Below are 13,260 nucleotides of genomic sequence, written 5' to 3'. Positions count from 1 at the left end.
GCTTGAAGAATGAGACGTTCCTCGTTATCCTTTCAGCACCCTTCCGGGCCGTCACGCACGTGCCTCGCACTTTCTCCACTATCCAGGGCTGAGGTTCAAAGTTCAAACGAAACTTGCCCCCTGGCACCCGATTTCGAATTAGTACATAGTCACCTGGGGCTATCGGGGAGAACACCGCCCTCCGGCGGGCATCAGCTTGGGCAACCGCTCCCCATCTATGCGCATCAATGGCACTGTCATTGGGAGTTTCGGGCTGCCATCCGGGGTGATGTGGTATTGAATCGGTGACAACCCGCCCCATTAGCAAGTGTGCGGGAGCTACTCCCGTGACAGAGTGGGGCGTTTGGCGATAGCTACGGAGGAATGTGAAAATGGCAAGTTCTACAGACTGGCTCTTTTCGTGGGCGATTCGTATTACTTTGTTGAGAGTCCTCATGAAGCGTTCTGCTTCTCCATTCGCTTGAGGCCATCGTGGAGTGATTCACCGATGGTGAATCCCGAGAGCCTGGAGGTACACCGCGAAGTCTTGGCTCTGAAACGGTGACCCATTGTCGGTCCTGATCTCTTTGACAATGCCGTGGGTTGCCATGATTTTCTCGGGATTACTTCCTGAGCACTCAGAACTGTCAGTATCTCAACCTCTGGATACTTGGAGTGATCGTCTATGGCCACCAAGGTGTGCCTTCCGTCGGGCAGGCTGCCGAAATCGACGCTGATCTTTGACCAGGGCTTCCTTGGGCGAGGCTCCATCACCACTGGGGCCGGCCGGGGCACTTCACCAGTTAGCTGACACGCCTGGCAGTCTCGAACAGTCGCCTCCACAATTTCGTCCATCAGAGGGAACCATACTTTGGTTCGGAGTCGTGACTTCGTCTTAACCATGCCCTGGTGACCGATATGGGCTAGATCCACCACTCTCTGGGTGAGGGACGTCGGTATAACCAGCCGGTGGCCTCTCAGCAGGCATCCAGTCTCGTCTTCCGTTAGTTCTGTCTTCACGTGGTACAAGCTCTCCATTATCTGCTTCGCCTGAGGCGTCAGGCTCTTCCACTCCTCTCGGGCGCGGGTCCAATTGTTGTCCCAGACCGCCACTCTCGCCCTTTGTAAGCACTCGTCTTCGCTGGTGGCCTGGGACAGGCTTGCCATGGATACTGGCCGGGGGCATGATCGCGCCGTAACGCACCAGACATACTCTTCCGTTTCTGCCGCCTCTTTCACTTCTCTTGGAGTAGCTGTGCGGGGATGGCGGGATAGGTAGTCCGCCGGGTTACGCGCTCCCGGTTGGTACTCAATTTTGCAGTTGTAGTCCTGCAGTTGCAACATCCACTTCTCTATTCGTGGCGGTGGCTTCGTGGAGGTGCCAGCAAACAGGGAGACCAATGGCTTATGGTCGGTGGTCACGACGAAAGGTTTGCCGTAGACGTACAAATGGAAGTGACGACACCCCCAGTGAATGGCGATCGCCTCCTTTTCTACTTGAGAGTATCTCTGCTCCGTGTCAGTGAGTGACCGGCTGGCGAAAGCTACCGGGGCCCACTCCTCAGCATCCGTCTTTCGCTGCAACAGGACTGCGCCCAGCCCGACTGGACCGGCATCGACGGCAATTTGTGTCAGCTTGGCCGGGTCGAAGAAGGCCAGCGTCGTAGCTTCTGAGAGTGCATGTTTGACTTCCTCAAATGCTCTGTTCTGGTCACTGTTCCACGTCCAGGGTGTTGAGTCTTTTGTGAGCTCTCTCAGTGGCGCTGTGAGGTTCGCTAGATCCTTGATGAACCTGCCACAATAATTCACCATGCCTAGAAAGCTCCTCACCTCTGTGACATTGGCAGGAGCAGCTGCCGCCTTGATATCTTTGACCTTGTCCGGATCGGGGTTGACGCCATCAGCTGAGAAGACGTAGCCGAAGAACTGGATCTTTCGGCACAGGAATTCGCATTTCTCCCGATGCAGTGTGAGGCCTGCGTCTCGTATGCGTCGTAGCACTTGCACCAGCCTCTCGTTGTGTTCCGCTACCGTCGTGGCGTGTATCATGATGTCATCACTGACGTTGAGCGCCCCGGGGATTCCTGCGATCAGCTCCTGTATTACATTCTGGAATACCTCCGCAGCGCTCGATACCCCGAAACTCAGCCTCGTGTATCGCCTCAGACCTACGTGAGTGGAGAATGTCGTTATGTTCCGTGACGCTTCATCCAGTACTAACTGATGGTAGCCTGAGCGGAGGTCCAGCTTTGAAAACCACTTGGCGCCGGCCATTTCACCAACGATGTCATCGATAGTAGGAGTGATGTGTCGCTCCCTTTTGATGGCCACGTTCGGTAGCCTCATGTCCACACATATCCGGACAGCGCCTGGCTGCTTCGGTTTTTTCGCCACGACGATTGGCGACACCCACGGGGTCGGTCCGGATACTTTCTCAATGATCCCCGCCGCCTCCAGCTTCTTCAATTCCGCTTCCACTAGTGGCCTGAGGTGGAATGCTATGCGGCGATGTCGGAGTGCTATCGGCTGGACCGTGGGATCGATGTGTAGGTGAACTTCTTTCCCCCGGAACTTGCCTATCCCTTGAAAGATTTCCTCGAACTCTTCCAGAGTGTGTTGTACTGACTCTTGGTGCACCCCAAACGCGAAGGTTACCACTACCAGGTCTTCCGCCGCTCGACAGCCCAGGAGCATGCCTTGCCCGTCTTCGGTGACGTAGACGTTCGACTTGATGGACCGTGTCCCGTGGGATATCACCGTTCTGAACTTCCCTCGCACCTTTAACGGTTCTTCTTGTCCATAGGCGAACACTGTGATGGTCGAGGGTTGTAGCGGGGGCTGTGGACGCATGGACTTGTGCATTGCAGCAGCCATGATGTTGATGCTGGCTCCTGTGTCTACCACTGTTGTAACTTCTTCTGACCCTATTCGGATGCTGCATTGCGGCAGTCTCCTGGTTCGGCGGGCCGCCGTGCCTATCATGTGCACCCGGTGTATGACTTTTTCCTCCTCTTCGTCGTCGTCCATGTCGCTGGCTCCCGGACCTCCTTCCTCGACCGTGTGCACGGCCTGGCGGGGCTTTCGGAAACCCTTCGATCTGCACACTTTCTCAAAGTGGTTGAAGCGTCCACACCCTCTGCATTTGGTCCCTCTCGCCGGGCACTCCGCCGGGGCGTGGGGTGAGCCGCCACAGTATCCACAGGACTTCTGCTGTTCTTGAGCAGCCGGGGCCGGCTTTCGTCGGGGCCACCTCTGTTTCGGCTTGACTGCCACGGCATTGACTGGCTCGGCCTTCACTGGCACTTGTAGCGCCGCCTCCATGTGCGCGGCGCGCGCCTTGGATAGTTCCTTCGTTCAGCCCATCGTCAGGATATCCGCTAGGGGTTTACCGGATTCTTCCAAGATTCTCTCCCTTAGCTTGGCGGACGCACACCCCTGTATTATCTGGCCTCTTATCTCCTCCGTCTCATCTCGAAACCCACAGGTGGCCGCTAAGTTCTTGAGACGAGCGTAGAATTTGTCGAGCGACTCATCCGGCGACTGTCGCGCCTGGCGAAATATGAAGCGTTCATAGTCACGGTTTGCCATTGGCTCAAAGTACTCGTTGAGAGCTGCTATGAGCGTCGTGTGCGTCCTGGGGGTGGCCTCCGCGAGAGTCTTCACTATGTTGTGAATTTCTTTCCCGCCTAGGTGAATTATCATTGCGCGCTTTTGATCCCTGTGGACCTTCGTGGCCTCGAAGAAAATGCGCACTCTGTCCTCCCAGTCTCTCCACCGGGCTGCTACCGTTGATGGGGACCCCTCGACGGAGAACGGCTCTATTGGCGGGATTGTCGCCATGTGGCGCGTGCGTGGCTTGCGCAGGCTCAAACCTCCTTCTCTCTGGTGCCGTCACGTTGGGCGAGACCTTCTGGCACGTGTGTGTCTGGCACGATGCAAGACCTCGTCTCCCTTGGGCAATTCAGGCTCCCCTGGGCGAGACCTTCTGACCCGCGTGTAGCTGGCGCTAGGCGAGACCTCTTTTCCCTTTTCCAGTTCAGATTCCCCAGGGGCACGTGTGTGGGCCAGCCCCTCCCTTGCTGTCTGATCTGGAGGATTTACAGGTGTTCAGGGGCACTTGACCCTACCTTCTTGGGCCTCCGGTGAGCCAGATGGCGTCGTGTGTCTTTACTGGCTGACTCCGTCGAGGGGATGCAGGGCACAGTGGATGCTGCGCTCTCTCCAGGTCAGGAGGGCAGGGCCCATGCAGTCTTTGAAAACGCGCTGGGCGCTGATGTCAGAGACGGCCCCAGCGCGAGCAGTCAGGCACAGCAGAGCGCTCCGGCGCTTCCTGGGCGGGTTCACAGTACGGGGCCTACAGCGCGCTCCGGCGGGGCACGAGCACCGCAGCGGGGATCGCTCGCGGCCGCCACACCAACCGGACGCGCCGAGGCTGAGCAGGGCACGATCGCACCCTCGTCGCCAAATTGTGGTGTCGCTGGGGGGCCTGCAGCGCGTGCTCGTGGGGCCTGCTACGCACGTGGAGCCCAATAACGAGAGGACACTCGTGTTGGTTTCTTGGCGTCTCCGCAGCCGGGGCTTAACTGCCGCCGCGTCTGCGTGACGTCATATTTATTTGCTAACGTACAACAAACGTGCCCTGACGCGCACACCATCGCGTGTCACGTCAGGGTCTGATATCGCGACACTACACTCAAGTATGCTGCCAGAACGTAAACCTTATTGCAGCAACCCCGACGCGTCTCGGCTCCAAAGATACTTTCTTCCAAGTCATGGGCGCAGTCAAGTCACATACATACTAGTGATGGTGCCAAAAACATAAACAAAGGACTATTACTGAGAAAATAGATAAACAAACAATGGCGGACATCTTCAACTGGTGCAAAACACTTAAAATCTGTTTGAAAAGTCCATATATCAACCTTGCAAGTGCACATGATAAAATGTGATAATGTGGAAGTAAATTAATTACAATGTGATTCATCATTCTATATGAAAATGTACATTATATTAAATTAATTACATTTTTGCAAAATGGAACCATAGGGTGTACAGTTTACTAAGGATTTACATTCTTATCTTATAATGACGAACATTAAATAGTGAACAATTCTTAATCCTGATTCATTACATATGCCTTATTTTACAAATCCACTTAAATTGATAAACTTCATGGATGCGTGCCAATATTCACACTTCTTAACCTTGCATGCATTGGCCTGGAATAGAATAAGGAAACTGTACAACTTTTCCAGTGCTATCCTTGGTCATGATTGAAGGATTAAGTTCATGTGGGCTGATTTCACCTCTTACTTATTACTTATAGTTATAATGTCCCTCTGACTCAATGTATTATCAAGCCAAGTGGCTAAATTCATTTACCCAGTAGTTTAAATGCTTTCTTGAGCTGGTCAAAAATGCCAAGCCATATGGCCAGTGGAAAGGCTGCGGACACGTAAGCGAATAGGCCATATGTAAATCTTGTAAGGGACATTTGGTGATGTCATACTGGTGACTCCCCAGACAGCTGCCTACTGTTGCTTATGTATAGCACCAGCCTGCCAATTCCATTAAGGTAGCTCAGTGGGCTAAGTGCCTACTTTATAAATAAGCATTAGCTGCAGATTAAAACTCAATGGGACAGCTCAGTGAGTTGAGCAAGTGCTGTAGTGATCTCTGTGGATGTATAGCCCAAAGCTGGTCATAGGTTTCAGTTCCAACAAGATAGTTCAGTGCAATTAATCTCAACTGCTAGTAATTACCCTGAGCAGTATCCTAGTCGTTCTTTGGTGATGCTGTCACTGTTGTGGTCAGGCGTCTGTTTTCAATCAGGAACACCTCTGTACAGAATAGGCTGCAATGGAATTTATAAGAAATGTGGCAATAAATGTGGATCTGTGAATATGTGTGTGTGCCAGTGTGTAGGTGTGGGTGTGTGAAGAACGCGTGCATGTGTATGTGTGCCTGTGCATCTGTGTGTGTCTTTTATGTGTCTGGAGTGTGCTTTTGTGTTGTGTGTATACTGGAAGTGTCCCTTTTCTCCTCTGTACCCTACAATGTCTGGGCCAGTGGTCCTCTGCGGTGTCTCCATGTGTAAGGTGCTTCATCATCAGTGTATTCCCTCCCTGCGTCTCACTCCTCTAGCCTCCCTTGTATCAAACCCAGGTTCTCTTGGTGTTGCCCCACCCTCGCCTGCAGTGCACCTAAGTGTGATTTCTTGTGTTTCAGAGAAAGAAACAGGCCCCGTCTCCCCTGTCAGTGTGGCTTCAGTGTGTGGCTGGGAGAAGCACAGTCAGCTGGAAGGTAACCTGTCCTGGGGAAGGTGCTCTCTGTCTCATCCTTATGGCAAAGCCACATTGGCCTTATCCATGGGCAAGTAGTTTGAAGTGATACAAAGGGGATCAAGCCATCCCTGCTATATTATAGCCGCCGCAGGCAGACAGTAAGAGGCTAATCACACCAGCAGTGTCCTTCTCAAGCTCCTGTGATATAGGCATAACAACATCACTTAGGACATTGATTAACCTCTGATAGGTGGGCTACTGGGTGGCTACTGTGGCAGAGGAACCCTCTCTACACTGACAGAGCAGAGTCCTCCAGATGTAGACTCCCTCTTTCGACTGCAGCAAGCCCCCCAGGATGGCTCCCGCTGACATAGAAGGAGACGGTGCCTAGAAGTTTATCATTCATGCACAGAATGGTGAATTTACTGTCAATAATGTGGGTGGTGTTAGTGTACCCCTGACACATCCCCAGTGTCCACATAAAAAATATCTCTGCTTTGCTGGAAATTTATTACAAGCGATTCATTTACAAACAGTGCTCAATTTGAGCCGGTGGTCTCCGGTGCTCGGCACCAGCACATAATTGTAAGCACCGGTTTTGGTGACAGTCCCCCTCATGGTGGCGCTCTCTGTCTAATTTTGAGATGAGCACAATAAGACAGTTTAATAAGTCAATACACAGAAGAAAAATATATACCTGCCGCTCACACCATTATTCTAGCTTTGGGTGGATTTGTCACACTTATAGGGATGCCATAGTTACTAGTTGTGTGGGTACTGTCACTGGCAGACCTGGCAGGGGCAATGGGCAGTGCAGGCTCTAGTGGTCTCCGGAGAAGAGCCCTGGCACTTACTTGTTTATGAATGAATCACTGTTTACAAGAATGCCATGGTGAAATGGTAGAGGACCAGCCACTCTGAGGCTGCACAAACCACTCAACTGGGTAGGTGGAGGGGTACCGCAGAGCTAGAATTAACATTTCCAGACAGTTTCCTAGCTTGTAAATAAACCAATTGTGAGTCACAGTGGGAAATAACATTCAGATCCAATTATTAAGTTAAAAAAGTCTTTAGATCCCTATTCGTGGCTGAAAATGACCATCTTCTGCACCCATTTCCAATCTGCTTTCAGTAGATGCTAAGTGGGAGTGGGGGCATCGCTGTGGTTTGGAGGTAGGAATGGAGAACGGGGAGGGCAACCAGAGCTAGGGAAGGATGTGGGTGGGCAGGGGAGAGCCTTTCGTGCTTCCTTAGGTTGTAGGAGGGCCTCGGACATAGGCCGGAAAGGACATTTCCCGTAGTCCCAAACTTGATTTTATTGGACGCGTTTCCACCCAGTAAAATTGGGCTGGTGTTTCTGGCCCCGCAAATCCCCAGTATAGGAACACCAGACCACTTGCGATCGTCTGGTGGGCTGTGGTTAATTTGTAAAAAAAAATAAGTTCCGGGGCTCTCATCAGGAGGCAGCTTGCACCAGCTTATTTCTCCTGATAGCGTTCTCTAAAACAGAACTAATTACTAACCATAAAAGTGGGGGAGGATGTGGCGTAATGGCCAGAGCTGCTGACTTCGGAGCTGGGGAACCAGGTTCAAATCTCAGCAGCGGCTCAACATCCTGTGATTCTGGGCAAATCACTAAATCTCCCCATGCCTACTATAAATGAATGTGTCCTTAACTGGTGCTCATGAAAATCACCGGTGTTGATGAATAAGTGTCGGTCTGAGCACCGGAAACCACTGGCTCAAACTAAGCACTTCTGGTGTAGCAGCCCCCTCTGGAAGGATCTATTCAGACTGACTTGGATTCATCATGTCTAATCCACTGGTATTCATAATGGCGGAAGTGGTATTGGCGTCTCCCGCACTCAAGCAAGAAATGACCAACCGTAACTGAAGGTATTCCAGGGGATTTCTGTCAAGCCAGTTCTCAAGTTCCCCTGATCCGTGCCAGCCGCCACTGTTTAAAACTGAGGGCCTCATTTATGAAAAGTGACGCATCACTGCGTGAAAACAGTGATGCGTCACTTTTCACTGCGCCCTCCCTGCGACTCCAATGATGCGTCATATTTACAGTATGACGCATCATGTCGCAAGGAGTCACAGATACGTCAGTATTTCTGACGTATCTGTAGGCGCAAAAGTGACGCATTGCTGGAGTGTGTCACAAAAGTGACGCAACTCCAGCAATGTGTCCTTTCACATGGGGCAAGCCCCATGTGAAAGGGCCTGCGTCAGTCTTACACCTGCTGTGAGGCAGGCGTAAGATATTGACGCATTTAAACCCTAGAAGTGGCGCAGTGAAATCTCGTAGATTTCACTGCGTCACTTCTACGATGCTTACTTACGTGGGAACGCCCACCCTGCATACATTATACCTGACGCAGGTATAATGTAGCGCAGGGGTTTACAAACTGACGCATCTAGGTAGATGCTTCACTTCGTAAATATGGCGCAACATGGCGCATGTTTTACGCCACTGGTGCGTCACAAAAAGTGACGCAGCGGCTCATAAATGAGCCCCTAAGAGTCTCTATAGGGTGCAGAAAGTACAGATTGAATTCTGAAGCAGGCACAGTAAAGGGCAACCTCTGTGGGCGTGAACGGATCAGATCTTACATTCCAGACTTTGAAGTGAAGGAAATTAACAGGGGAAGAGGGAGGAGGGGCCTGCACAGCTCTCAAGCCATGAATCTAGCCTGGGAAAGGATCTACACAAAGCATCAGTGGGCCCCAAAAGGATGTGACCTGCTCTGGACTGAAGCTTACTATAGAATGCCTCAGTTTTTCCAAATACATGTTATGTTATGTTATGTTATGTTATGTTAATGTAACTTATTGAGCGCACGAATACCCGGAGTTGTCTTGGTGCTGAAAGACTAAAGTAAGCCCAAAAGATCAAGAACTAGTTCTGGAATAGCCAGGTTTTAAGACTCTTTCTGAATAAGACTAGTGAACTTGCAGACCTGATATGCATTGGAAGCATATTCCATAGTTTGGCCGTGCCGTAACCAATACTTCGTCCCCCCCCCAGCAAAAGGTACGAATCCTGGGGAACATCATAAGTTTCGTACCAGTAGAGCGTAGCTGTCTGCCAGGAAAATATCAGGAAAAGATATTTTTTAGGACCACCTGTTAAACCCAACCCAACATGTTAAACACAGTGGGCATCAAATGCTGCAATTTTCGTTGCTGATTACAATCACGCTTCACAGGCCTGTGTTGATTCTATACAAATCAACAGTAAGGTGGGGCGTGGGGGCCCACAGAAACACACTTGGCTTGAGAGCAACAAAGAGCGTGGGAGAGAGAGTTTGGCAGAGGAGTGCAAGAGAGACATGGATGAAACACATTCACTCTCACTGAGAGCTTCACAAAAAAAGAAAACAAAATTAGTTCCTGAAAAGCATACTATGACGGAAGCATGGAAGGAGCCAATCAGAGAGGTGGCTAAAAAGGATAGGCTCCACAGGAGGGACAAAGACATGCTGGGCGGGTTAAAACAAATAAAGCCAGCAAATAGAAATCAAGCAAATGTGAGTGACAAAACACAAAGCCAATGGTAAGCAACCGGTGGAGTAAATTCCTAAGTAAGCTTTCAGAATGCCCCCGATATGTTTTTGCAACCCTACAGCCAGGCTTTGACCTAAAAAGGACTCTGCTTCTCTTTCTTTCAGGTGAGAACTGAGGCCACTCTGTTGTACTTGGCTACACAGGGTGTATTCTAGAGGTAGCGGGAGTAACAGGAGCAGTACAAGGGGCAGACAGAGAGAGGGAAGCCTGCAGGCCATGACCTTCAATGACCTTACAGAGCACCATACAAAACCTGGTGTCCACACATATAGGCGGGACACCCAATGTGTGTATCTTACCTCACAATTTGTCAAGGACACTCATACATGTTACACATACGGTGGAGTGAGGGCAACCAGTCATTAGATGCAACACAGATTTACCAGGGGGTTCAAGTAAAAAGGCCTGTAACCCGGTTTCGTAATCAGCTGTTAGTAGTGTCATGGTCTGGACAGGGGGTGTTAGCCCCCCCTTGTTATGAAGTCCCACTTTGAATGGGCCTCAATCACCAAACAGATTCTAGCATTCTGCTGCTAAGCATCATGGTACAAACATTTAGAGCAGTCGTCTGGAATTTTGCGACATGGGTGTCCTGCACGAGAAACCATATAGGGTTTGCCTGATCGATAAAACAAGGAGCAGTCCGTCACAATGACTCTACACCGGGGACTTTCAGTACTAATATTTCTTTAGATAGGGCTAATGATGCTTTAAAGGTGTGGTACCCCTGCTGACAAGTGTTAGTACTGCAACACTTGCATTTGATTCCTTTAGCCTATCAGCATGTCGCACAGGATGACGGGTTGTTGCAGAAGGCTAAAGCCCACGCGGGATGCTCACAGCATAACACATGGCCCGAGACAACTGCAAATCAGAAATTGACAATGCGTGGAGCAGAACGGTGTTTTATGCAGAGATTCATTTATAATATTTTATGGCTTGTATAACTTTTCACACGAAGGGCCTGATTCACAAAGGGCCGCCGCACTCATAACAGAAGCCCAGCAGTCGTGGGGGAGTCTCCGCACTAGGGGCGGAATCTCCTCAATGAGAATTCTCATTGTGGAGATTCCGCCCAAGTGCGGAGACTCCCCCATGACTGCGGGGCCTCTGCCCCGAGTGTGGAAACTCCCCCATGACTTCGGGGCCTCCGCTACGAGTGCGGAGACTCCCCCATGACTGCGGGGCCTCCGCTACGAGTGCAGAGACTCCCCCATGACTGCGGGGTTTCTGCTACGAGTGCGGAGACTCCCCCATGACTGCAGGGCCTCCGCCCCGAGTGTGGAAACTCCCCCATGACTGTGGGTCCTCCGCTACGAGTGCGGAGACTCCCCCATGACTGAGGGACCTCCGCTACGAGTGCGGAGACTCCCCCATGACTGCGAGGCTTCTGCTACGAGTGTGGAGACTCCCCATGACTGCGGGGCCTCCGCTACGAGTGCGGAGACTCCCCCATGACTGCGGGGCTTCCGCTACGAATGCGGAGACTCCCCCATGACTGCGGGGCCTACGCCCCGAGTGTGGAAACTCCCCCACGGCTACGGGGCCTCTGCTACGAGTGCGGAGACTCCCCCATGACTGCGGGTCCTCCGCTACAAGTGCGGAAACTCCCCCATTACTGCGGGTCCTCCGCTACGAGTGCGGAGACTCCCCCATGACTGCAGGGCCTCCGCTACGAGTGCGGAGACTCCCCCATGACTGCAGGGCCTCCGCTACGAGTGCAGGGACTCTCGTGAATCAGGTCCATGATTTGTAAACTCATGCATTGGCGGCATAAGTCAGGATTTTCTCATAGGATGTGGTTGGCTGGGATCTGTGCTGTGCCTAATGTGTGCAGGTGGTGGGCACTGGCCCGCGGTTTAGGGGCCGCAACATATTGTTCATCATTAGACTTTTACCCAGAGCATGAAGGAGAAAGGTTGAAGAGGAAGAAAGAGTGATTATCAGGACCCACAACTGGATGGCAGGAGGTGGTGGAGCTCTGGTGGAATCCGATAGGGCCATTTCAAGTATACAAACCCGTAAGGACAGATTCACACCAGCAGGTAGCTGCACCGCATTGAGTCACTGACCTCATCTGCTCGTGCGGCTTCCAGTTTTACATGTACATGACATAGACAGAAGGCGGGGTGCTACATTGTCCAATTTCCAGCCCTCTATGTTGGAAGCGCAAGATTGGAGAGGGGTAACTGGCTGAAACTAAACATGGACAAAACTGATGTCTTGAGCGTGGCGTAGCAGTGGCGATGTGAAGAGCCGGGCTTTCTGGTGCCTAGATCTGGGATCTTGGCTTCGCCACGCTGTTGCCCCATACTAGCCACTGTCTTCCTATCAGTGCCACAGTCATGTTTAAAACCTTGTGTGTCATCCATCTTGTCCTGTTGGTCTCACTCCTCAGTTCATCAATGACAAGATTCATTCCTGCGTCTATGAGCATCTTCCTCGACCTCGCCATGCGGAGTATTCCACTATTCAACCGGCTTAAAGTGGGTGATCATGCCTTTTCTGTGTTTGATCCTACCCTATGGAATGCTTTGCCCCTCTTTCTGAGATCTAGTCCCAACTGTTTTCAATTTCTGAAGTTCCTTAAAGTATTTATCTTTTCCTCCAAAGCATGGACAAGGGCTTGCTTCCCATGTTTTTCTTTCGCTCTTGTGGATAGCGCAGAGAGCCCCCTACGTTTATAATGTTGTCCTTTGTAAAATACTGTGAAAATCTCATCTTTTGTGGGTGATTACACTCATTCATGGAGGGGAACGACCATTCTGGGCTAGAATCAGAGACGGCCACATGTGCAGTGCATGGTTACCGCAACACTAGGGCAAGGTGAATATATGATATATGTGAGGGTGCCTGGAGTCGTCTAAACCGAGTCAGGTACGGTGCTCAGGTTTTGAAGAGATCAATCAGGTGGCTTGCAGTAAGCGGGCACAGGCAAGGTAACTGAGATGGCTTCAGACGAGGTGGCATGAGCAGGTCTCTGTGGGGAGCTGGAGACCACAGGAGAACGTTTTTTATCTTGCGGCACAATCTCATCAGGCAGCTCCTAATTTGTAAAAAAGTAAGTGCCCTTCTTGGGAGGCCACTGCAGCCTGCATCACCCATTACCCCTGCCAGCGCTGCCAATGACAGTACCAATACATCTACTAACCATCGCTCCCCTACAAATGTGACAATTCAGAGTATTCTAGTCCACCCAAAGCCATAATAATGGCATGTGCCTCAGGTATTTTTCTTTATTGATGTATATTGACTTATTAAACACACTTGTTGTGCTCATCTCAAAATTAGACAGACAGCACCACCATGTGGTGGGCAATTACTAGAACTGATGCAGACAATTAAGTGCTGGTGCCGAGCACCAGAAACCACTGGCTCAAATTAAGCACTTAGATCAGGCCAAATGCAGTGCTATGTGAAGGCTGTG

General features: G+C 51.1%; 1 protein-coding gene across 1 annotated transcript in view; it reads left to right on the top strand.

Moving 5' to 3' along the window:
* Positions 1–13,260, top strand: part of VWA5B2 (von Willebrand factor A domain containing 5B2) — a 334,472-nt gene that overhangs the window by 310,166 nt on the left and 11,046 nt on the right. Inside the window, exon 19 of the mRNA XM_085635592.1 lies at positions 6,208–6,282. Coding sequence (XP_085491718.1) covers positions 6,208–6,282 — 75 coding nt within the window. The remainder of the gene's footprint in view (positions 1–6,207; positions 6,283–13,260) is intronic.

The sequence above is a fragment of the Triturus cristatus genome, chromosome 11, assembly GCF_964204655.1.
Source record: "Triturus cristatus chromosome 11, aTriCri1.1, whole genome shotgun sequence".
In the NCBI taxonomy this organism is placed as follows: domain Eukaryota; kingdom Metazoa; phylum Chordata; class Amphibia; order Caudata; family Salamandridae; genus Triturus; species Triturus cristatus.
This window is presented reverse-complemented; position numbering and strand designations above follow the sequence as displayed.